The 9,998-nt window shown below is 45.7% G+C and overlaps 1 protein-coding gene across 1 annotated transcript in view; it reads left to right on the forward strand.

The window, feature by feature from the left end:
* The first annotated feature begins 5,607 nt into the window (after positions 1–5,607).
* eif2b3 (eukaryotic translation initiation factor 2B, subunit 3 gamma) overlaps positions 5,608–9,998 on the forward strand; it is a 27,706-nt gene continuing 23,315 nt past the window's right edge. The window contains exons 1-2 of the mRNA XM_060058497.1: positions 5,608–5,755; positions 6,962–7,119. Coding sequence (XP_059914480.1) covers positions 5,608–5,755; positions 6,962–7,119 — 306 coding nt within the window. The remainder of the gene's footprint in view (positions 5,756–6,961; positions 7,120–9,998) is intronic.

The raw sequence follows: 9,998 nt of genomic DNA on the forward strand, positions 1-9,998 counted from the left end.
AGCGGAGGGAGCGGGAGGGAGTGTATTCTTGGAGGAGGTCGCAGAGATAACTGGGGGCTAGGTTGTGGAGAGCTTTGTAGGTGAGGAGTGGGGTTTTTATTGTTGGGAAATAATTGTTGTAGCAGTCTATGGATTATAGCGAATACATGTTTTGCCAGCTGTGGGTTAACAAGTGCTCACAGCAAAAAGGAGCAACGTAGGTCTTGTTAACCTCTCTGCTGTCTCATGTCATATCTCTGTCGGTCATGGTTTTGCTTTTATAGAAACACATGAATACACACAACTACCCAAATGTTTCTTGTCACTCTTCTCACAAACACACACACACACACACACACACACACACACGCACGCACGCACGCACGCACGCACGCACACACACACATGAATGTGAGCATACACACCTGACCGCGTGCACACACACAAACGTGTGCACACACACACCCATACACGTGCACACCTTAAAACCTCCCACTAGGTGCAGACAGGACCACACACACATCTTCCGGGCAAAATGTTTGGAATGCAATAAACTTTTATTTCAGATGTATCGAAGTCTGTGTCTGCCTGACACAGATGACAAGAAGTAAATCGCCAAGGTCACATTGGAGACGGATAATGTTTTGTGTGTGTTCACCTATCTATCTATCTGTCTGTCTGTCTGTCTGTCTGTCTGTCTGTCTGTCTGTCTGTCTGTCTGTCTGTCTGTCTGTCTGTCTGTCTGTCTGTCTGTCTGTCTGTCTGTCTGTCTGTCTGTCTGTCTGTCTGTCTGTCTGTCTGTCTGTCTGTCTGTCTGTCTGTCTGTCCGTCCGTCCGTCCGTCCGTCCGTCCGTCCGTCCGTCCGTCCGTCCCGTCCGTCCGTCCGTCCGTCCGTCCGTCCGTCCGTCTATCTATCTAGATAGGTCTATCTTTCTATATCTATCTGTATGTCTATCTGTACGTCTGTCTGTCTTTTATTCCAACAGTACCTTTATATTCATGGGGACTCTTAGTGGAGAATGCGTAATAACCTAGCGTGTCAACCGAGATGTGCATCCAAACCCGCACAGGACAGGGGTTCAAAGGCTGTGTGTGACCATGCGTCGGCCAATTCCTCCCGACTATCTCTGCCTCCCCCCCCCCCCCCCGAGCGAAACACACACATGGCCCAGCAGAGGATGTTCTTCCTGCCAGCACGCCTGCAGCCCAAGGAAGAAGCCCCCCAGGTCTCCCTGTGTTGACCCCTGACCTGCCCTGACACCACTCGTTCACCACCATGCCGAAGGGCGCCCCGAGCTCACCTCCTCCACCGCCGTCTGGTTCCACTCCTCCGGCTGCTGCTGCCGCTGCCGCCAGCCCTGCAGACCTCCCGGAGGACCTCCCCATTAATGGGTCACACACACCCCTCCTGGAGGAGAGCGGCCGTGAAGACCCCCAGGGAACGGCCGGGCTGCACAGGGCCCAGCCGTCACCTCAGGTTCAATAAATAACAATCAGAAATTCGTGGCTGTCCTCACCGCCCAAACAAACAGTCTGGTGGTTGTTTGGCATGATTGGCCCCTGGGACACCTAGATGAAGGAAAAAAAACACCTACCTTAAATCTGGGGTGTTCTTCTCAGAAGTCGGAAAATGAAATAGTTCACATGATGCAAAACAGGATCTGTAGGTATATGTGTGTCCTTGGACTAACAACCAAATTCCATATGTAGTGATTCTGATTATCAACAAAAGGGAACAACTACAACCACGTACTCAGTTCATGTAAAATAAGCAGCACACCTCACTTCCTCTGCCTTTGTTCCTCTCCTCCTCACCTGGCTCTCCCCCGGCGCGTCCGTAGCTGTATCTGGGAGTGTGTGTGTGTGTGTGTGTGCGAGCGCGCGTGCGTGTGTGTGTGAGAGAGAGTGTGCTGATTTAAGGACCTCCCAGACAGCGGCTCAGAAACGCTGAGACAAACACACACACACACACACACACACACACACACACACACACACACACGCAAGACAGGAAGGCAGCTTTTTGAACTTTGTGGTTGGGCCACACTGGTCTTCCTTCAACCAGCTTTCATCTCTCTATCCTTTCATAAAAATTCTGCTCCTTTCCTTTGATCTTCTCAGGTCTGTTGGAGTTCCCTGACTCTTTCTCTTTTTGTCTCTCCGTCTCTAAATACCATATCATTTAATGACTCTATAGTGAATGATGAAACAAGCATAAAGTCCCTCAGGTGCCTTCAGTCACTCAGTTTGTCTGCGTGCGTCTCTCTCTCTCTCTCTCCTCTCTCTCTCTCTCTCTCTCTCTCTCTCCCCGCCACACACACACACACACACACACATTTCTTACTGTGAGAAAAAAAAAACGACACGAAAAACTTTGCACAATGAGAAAACGACATTCAAGAAAAAGACCCAAGTCATGAGTCAAAGACATTCTCAAAGAAAAGCAGACAGGGATGTTCGGTGGACAAGGTTTTAAAAAGCAACATGTAGGGAGGTGCCCAGTATTTCCCTACTGCCTTGTCAAAGCCCAATCCCAGAACATTGCCTGGTTCTGACACTAGGTTGGCATCAGAAGCACTTTCTGCTCATTGGTGAGCAACACCAAAAGAATGACTTCAACTGTGATAATGACGCAGTGTTTTGAGTTTAAGTAAAACTACATTTTCTGGTTTCTAAAAAACATGCTCTTGCATTATTGTTGTGTTGAAACAGTTTTGACTGAGTCTGTTAGCCTGTCCGTCTTTTTGTCTGCCTCAAGGAATTAAGGCTCCCACAACACACTAGCCATGACACAAATGTGTGTGTGTGTGTGTACATGAATACGCACACACATATGAGTGCATTTGCAATGGTGTATGTGTCAGAGCTTGGGTGGGTTGGAGCAGAAACACATACACAGACACACACACTTTCTCTCTCTCTCTCTCTCTCTCTCTCTCTCTCTCTCTCTCTCTCTCTCTCTCTCTCTCTCTCTCTCTCTCTCTCTCTCTCTCTCTCTCTCTCTCTCTCTCTCTCCTCGCTCTCTCTCTCTCTCTCTCTCTCTCTCTCTCTCTCTCTCTCTCTCTCTCTCTCTCTCTCTCTCTCTCTCTCTCTCTCTCTCTCACACTGCTGATCCCTGGGTGGTCCGGACTGTGAATGTTTATGATGTAAACCAAGCTAATCCAACTGGCTTGTTGCAGTGAATTGAGAATGATTTACAAGATGTAGCTTGAGAGCCAGCGGGGAGGGAGGGAAGCACTCGGTCACCGCCACAGTGAGGACTGGCCTGTCCATCGGAGTCTGTTCGATCCTCTATCTGTCGCTCTCTCTCTCTCTCTCTCTCTCTCTCTCTCTCTCTCTCTCTCTCTCTCTCTCTCTCTCTCTCTCTCTCTCCCTCTCTCCTTTGCCCTTCTATCCTTCCCTACTCCCTTTAATCCCTTCTTTCTGGTTGGTTTGATGCCTTTATTGCTTGAGTTTGACGCAATGTAAAAAAATAAATGAGGTCCGTTCGGTTAGGGCTCTGGTAGAGATTTCCATCTTCTCTCTTTTCGTGTTGGGGCTGTGGCGATAAAGGAGAAGGAAAGAAAGTGTTACGCACACAAACACACACACAGAAATACACACACACACACAATCACACACAGATGGACATGCACAGGCACACACACACAAACACACACACACACACACACACACACACACACACACACACACACACACACACACACACACACACACACACACACACACACACACACACACACACACACACACACACACACACACACACAGACACACGTTCTCCCTCTCAATCTTTGATGGACATCACCTCCCATGGCCACCAACCAGACAACACTGCAGGTTTAGCCACGTCCTCCAGACTTTGGATACGTAGAATGTCTCTCTCACATCTGTAAAACACAACAACAAAAAAAAAAACTGCCAAGCTGTGATCTGTGTTAGTGTCCAGGGTATGGGGTTGACGTTTACAGCTTAGGGCCTGGCCTTCCTTCCAGATCCCACTTCTTTACGACGAGACGAGAGGGATGCCACCTGTGTGCTGACAACACCTTGTAAAGCAGGCGGGAGGAGAGAAGAAACAGAAAAGGCCGTTCTACGGTTCTACAGTTCTACAGTTGGAAAATGTGCTGGGGAGCAGATAATAAGGGTTTAGGGGAGGCAGTAATTGTGCGTTGTAATTTCAAGGAGATGTTTGTTTATTTGTGTTAGAAAATGTGAAAATTGCTAACAGTCTGACTTAACATAACACATTTCTTATGTTTTCCTTTTCCACTATAAATGTAGACTGTCTGGGGAAACAATAAGTGTGGGGGGGGAAACACAAAAAGTGGTGAAAGGCTCTGGTTTTCATATGGTGAATTTTTTTTCCACGCGAAAAACATTATAATTGTTTGATCTTGTATCCACAGACAACCCCCCCCCCCCCCCCAACCCCCAATGCATTTCCCTCATTTCTTAAATCTTTATCACCATTCCTTACCTATCTCCTCTTTGTATCTTGTTTTCTTTCGTAGCCCATCTCTTCACCACCCAGACTTCTATCTCAGTGTGCAGTTACTGTGGGGTCCAGAGAGCAGCAGCAGCAGTCATTCAAGCTCATCTCCTGGCCAGAGCAAACAAAGCCAAGACCACATTCTTCAAGTTAGATTTGCTGCAATGTCTCTGCTCTGTGAAACAGGCATTTTTTAATACTACTAAGTACTAAGAAGATGAAATGTAGGGGCAATCTCAGGCATTACATGTTTAACACTGTCTGGAATAAATGTGCAATTTAAACTTAAACTTGAGTAGAAGTATCAATCTACTGAGTTAAAACTAGTTATATGCTGGTGTTTCTTGTGATTTTGTTTGATTTTTATTATTTATCATTTATGTATGTGCCGCAGCAATACAATGGACACACTAGATTAAAAATTGCATACAATAAATAATCCTACCTGGCTGGGCTGATTCTGGGCTGACTGCCCGGCGAGTGGAACCTTTGTGATGTAGGCAGTTTCTCACACGGACGGATTTTACTAGACGGACTGATGTCATCATACATGCTAACTATTAGCTCACTTTACGAATGTAGAATTTAAATATATACAGAATTAACTTACGTATCCATAGTTTTAAGGACTGCACCTGGTTTTCCTTCCTATATAAAGCGTTGAAGAATAATCGCCGATTCCATAATAGCGTTTATTATACTTTATTATTGAGTTAGTGTGTGCTATTCTGTAAGTGACAGGTACTGCATGTTTCTCGGTCGCTATCGTTGTATTGAGAAGTCATCCCCGAGGCTCACTGTAAGGTAAGTGGACATTCAATCACAATCATGTGCATACAGCCATTCCGCAGGCAGTTATCATTGTTGTACATTTCTGCGATTGACGTTGTTTATTGATGCTTCCAAGCATTTACCAAACATCTGAACATATTCCAGTTAATAGGGTTACAGCGAGGCTTGATCAAAGATGATTTAATATATTTAATTATGTAGAAAAGCTTGACTGGCAATGTGACGAACGTAGTTATAACCCAAACAGAAACTGCCAACATGGTAGGCTAGATAACAACAACAACCACACACTGTTAGTCTAATCAAAGTCTCCATGTCCGATATGTCCCTCCGCAGGAGACACGATGGAGCTCCAAGCTGTGTTGATGGCAGCTGGTGGGGGTTCTCGTATGATGGATCTGACGTACAACACCCCTAAGCCGATGCTGCCAGTGGGCAACAAGCCTCTCATGTGGTACCCACTGAACCTGCTGGAGAGGGTTGGCTTCGAAGGTGACCCAGGCTGTTGAGAGTTCTTAGATCCGTTGATGCTTGCATACTAAATGCTTGAAACAATTTAGAAGGCAATTAAGAATAGGCTTAACTACAATTTATCTAGTCCTCCGCGTCACCCCTAACCCATTTACCCCCCACACTATTAATCTTTTTATTTCGAATATATAGTATATAGTACGACAGTATATATTTGTAGTATATCCGTTAACACATCATGAGCGACGTTTTGCGGTGCATTTCCTTTTCTATATCTTAAAGCGCAACATGAAGGGGGCGAGGGGCTCCATAAAATGATCGCTTGTTCAGGCACTTGGTGGATTTTGATATTGTATGGTAGCAAACAACCAACAGAAAAGGTCTAAAAATTTGGTTTTTGTTGTACATCCCCCATGTGTGGCCAGCATTTTACTACATGCAGCTAAATAGCCTAGTCTTGCAATTAGATTTAACTATGCTTACACAGCAATAGTGAGCATAATGCCCAGGAGGGAAGATTTTTTTTGCAGACAAGCGATTAAAAAAATACAGGCCCAGCCAATTTTACCCAGTTTTTGTTTGTAGATTACACTTTATGAAAGTGCACTTTATTTTATATTAAGTACTTTAAAACTGAGTTGCACATAGATCACTAAAGTAAACTCATAGATCACTCAGTCATCTACTTATTCAAGGTTTAGTGTTTATTATTTTTTTAATAGTCTTACAGATATTAGACTGGCTTTGTCTTTGAGAATTTGCTTCTCTCAGCTGCTGTTTTGGCTTACTTATTTTTTACTGGCCTCCTACCTTACAGCCCAGTGGCGATTTGCCCTTTTAAATTCTATGTGTTTCAGAGTGTTAGGGATTATAGGCAAATAATGCACTTTGAGATTCTTGAATATAAAGTGCAGTATAAATAAAATGTATTATTATTATTATTATTATTAATGCAATATAAAAACCGAAGATTTCAGTTTTCTTCTCTTTGGCGACACCTATGGCGTTAAGTTGTCGTTGCAAGTGTGGTTTTGGACCACACTTAAGTTCCTAGAGATCCCAGAGAAATTGGCTACTTGGCTCAGGCCGTAGAGTGTGTTGACCTGTAACCAGATGGTTGCTAGTTCAATCGAGTGACAAGGTGACCATGACGATAAACCTAACCCTAACTGCTCCCGTCTCCTTGTATGGTTTCTGAAACACACCGATGTTGGATTGTGTTTGCAGAGGTCATCGTGATCACCACCAAGGAGGTGCAGAAGATGATGAGCACGGACCCCAAGATGAAGCTGGAGGTGAAGATGAAGCTGGACGTGGTGTGTATCCCGGAGGACACCGACATGGGAACCGCCGACGCTCTCCGGCACATCCAGCAGAAGATTAAGGTGTGTGCTCTCCTCTCCCCCTTCTTATGCGTTTGCAGTGGGGTTGCAAATGCAATGAACTCAAGTTGTAACAAAATAAGAAACACAATGCACTAGGGTGTTCAAACAACCGTTAGACTTTAGGAATTGGTCTCCCGTCCCAATAACCGAGTGGGCTCCGACGCTGGCGCTAGGTGGAAGGAAAGAGGAGCCGAGTTTGAGGCCCGTTGTGGCAATTTGGAGAAAGCAATACAGAGTACTCTGCATCAGGGCAAGCCTGCTCTTCATTTGTTACATGTTACCATTGCCTGGGATGTCCTAAAATCTAAACACACACACACGCCTGAATGCAAAGACACATACATACAGACATACACATCCAAGGTCTTATTTGTGTGTTCAGTGCATGAGAAAGTGGTTATTCCGAGTTGCAAATCAAAGATATCCACGGCCATAATTTGGTTAGTTGGAACATCAGGTAAACCTGCCAACGCCAGGGTATGACTAGTTCCAAGCAGCCAAGACAGTTTAGTCCGTGGGAACCCTTACCCCTAGCAGTTAAAGAAAGAAACACTTATCGATGCCCACCCAGAATGAACTAATGTGTATTCCCTCACATGGTACATGCCAAAGGTGCTTGCGTTTTCTCTCCCACGCCACACCATGTCAGACATCTCAGTGGCATTGCCCCCCTTTCCTTCTAAACAGAGGAGGTCATGGTTAAGGCCCATAATCACAAGCTGTTTAACCATGGAATCCAGTAACACATATGGTACTTAGGCTGGGGCAGCAGGTGCAGCAGCAGCAGCCCCACCACCACCACGGCCCTGGGCAATCAAGGGGGCCCTGGCACATCAAAGCCCCGCTGAGCACAACCTGTTCCCTGAGCGCCCATCCCCTAAATCCTGGCCCCTGCATATTGCTGCTTTGAAGCCTGGGGATAATGATGGCAAAGATTAGGGTGTTCATATTGCAACCTGAATATCACTTCCTTATAGATGGCAGCAATCTCCTAATGTTGTTTAAAGAAATCAGCAATAATACTTTATACATTATTATACATCCATTACATATTGGCCAAGATCTGTGCTCTCTCTCCCCTTGGAAAAGTGGAGTTTATGTTTGACACTTTCGCAAAGCTATTGTTGAAATAACTGTGGTGGCTTTTGAGTCAGTATGAAGCATGCGCAGCAAGTTTCCTTATGCTGGAGTACCATGTCCCCACGTTTTAATGGTTTACGTGTGCGAGCGGCATTTAATGACCTCCATGCTACATCTCTCGTACAAAGTAACCGTTCCAGTGCATCTGTCGCATGAAGCCGGCCAAAATGTGACAAGGAGAACAGCACTGCTTGAACATGTACAGTCTGGTTCCATTGCATGAATTTGTCTTGCCTGTCTGCAGTACCAAAAGGTCGCTCCCATTCAAAATGTATCGGTTCCTTATGGTCATTTGTCAAGAGGGGATGTCACTGCGCATGCCAGGGACAAGCATCGGTGCGTGCGTGTGCGTTGCCTGCGTATGTTTGGTTATTACGCGTGGGCCTGTTGCGGCTTTTAGGGGGGTGCCTGACATGGAAGGAATTGGCAAAGTATAGGAGAGACCTTTGTAGTTTGCCGCTTGGAAGCCCCCCTTGAGTGAGACACCACTGTGTACGGTACAATTCTACTGGTTTTTCTGTGCTACAGTTTTTTGGTCGTGAACACGACTGATTATTACTCATATTAAGATCTCGTTGAGCCTATTGGAACTCACGATGCATTTTACGAAGAATAAATAAGAAATAAGAAGCTGTGTGGGCCTTGGCTGCGAAGGTTACAGTGAGTGGTTAAAGATGCACATCATAGTAATATGGCATTTTAGCACCCTGTTGCTTTTAAAGTAAATCCAGATGTCCCCTGTCAAGACAAGCAGGCTTGACTTTTTTCTTTTTTTGTTTGTATGGTACAAATATAAAAGCTCATGAACAAAACCATAACGTAAGAAAGCCCTAAACGTACACACGGACAAATGTACGGCGAGTCTGGGCACGCTCCCGCCAAGAACGGTCCAATCCCTAATCCTCCTGATCAGGGGGCTAGATTAGAGGAGTAGAGTTACACACACAAACACACTGTAAGGCGATGAGTGAAGGACCCTATCAATGGAGGGCCAAATTCCCCGCATAGAAATCACTCACGCTGTCCATTCGGAGCACCAGTGCCGTCCGCACACATGCTCATCCCTACTCACACAACACTGACGCACACTCATCCCCGCACACAATGTGGCATCCCGTATTGGGGATTTAGTGTGGCTTATCAAACCAAACACTTAAAGTCGGGATTGAAATGAATGGGCAGAGTCACGGGTTTACCTGAAGGAAAGTTTGTCACCGGCACGTTTCGTCCTGTTCAGACTTTTAGCGGCGAGGTCTTTATTTAGATGGATGTTTAAGCTAAGAATCGGTTCTTTCTTATTGAGGTTAACCTATTGAAAGAGAGGCTTTTCTGTGAGCTTTGCACTTTTTCATTGACATTCCATTCGCTTTTCTCGCTTGCGTAAAGCTTTCTGCGCATTACATCCTGGCTTCTTCGGCTCAACCTTATGGAAGTGCATAAGCGCCTTTTTGAGAGTTGCTGAACGAACCGGGAATTCCATTATTACATCCCGGAGCTTCTCGCTAGGGCAGACAGTTAAAAGGTTTTAGGACAGGAAGGCCGAGGAAAAATAGTAGATTGCAATGGAAAACTGCATGGATCCTGTCCTCCAGGTAACCGTGACATGGGCGAGTTGTGGGGGTTTGGGAGACGGGAAAGGGAGAAAAAAGCCTGTATTCTTGTGGGACACAGGAGACATGGTTGAGTAAGAGTTTACCACCCCCCCCCCACCGTCAACATAAACGCGCACACTTCCGTTA

This window comes from Gadus macrocephalus, chromosome 8, assembly GCF_031168955.1.
Source record: "Gadus macrocephalus chromosome 8, ASM3116895v1".
Lineage (NCBI taxonomy): Eukaryota > Metazoa > Chordata > Actinopteri > Gadiformes > Gadidae > Gadus > Gadus macrocephalus.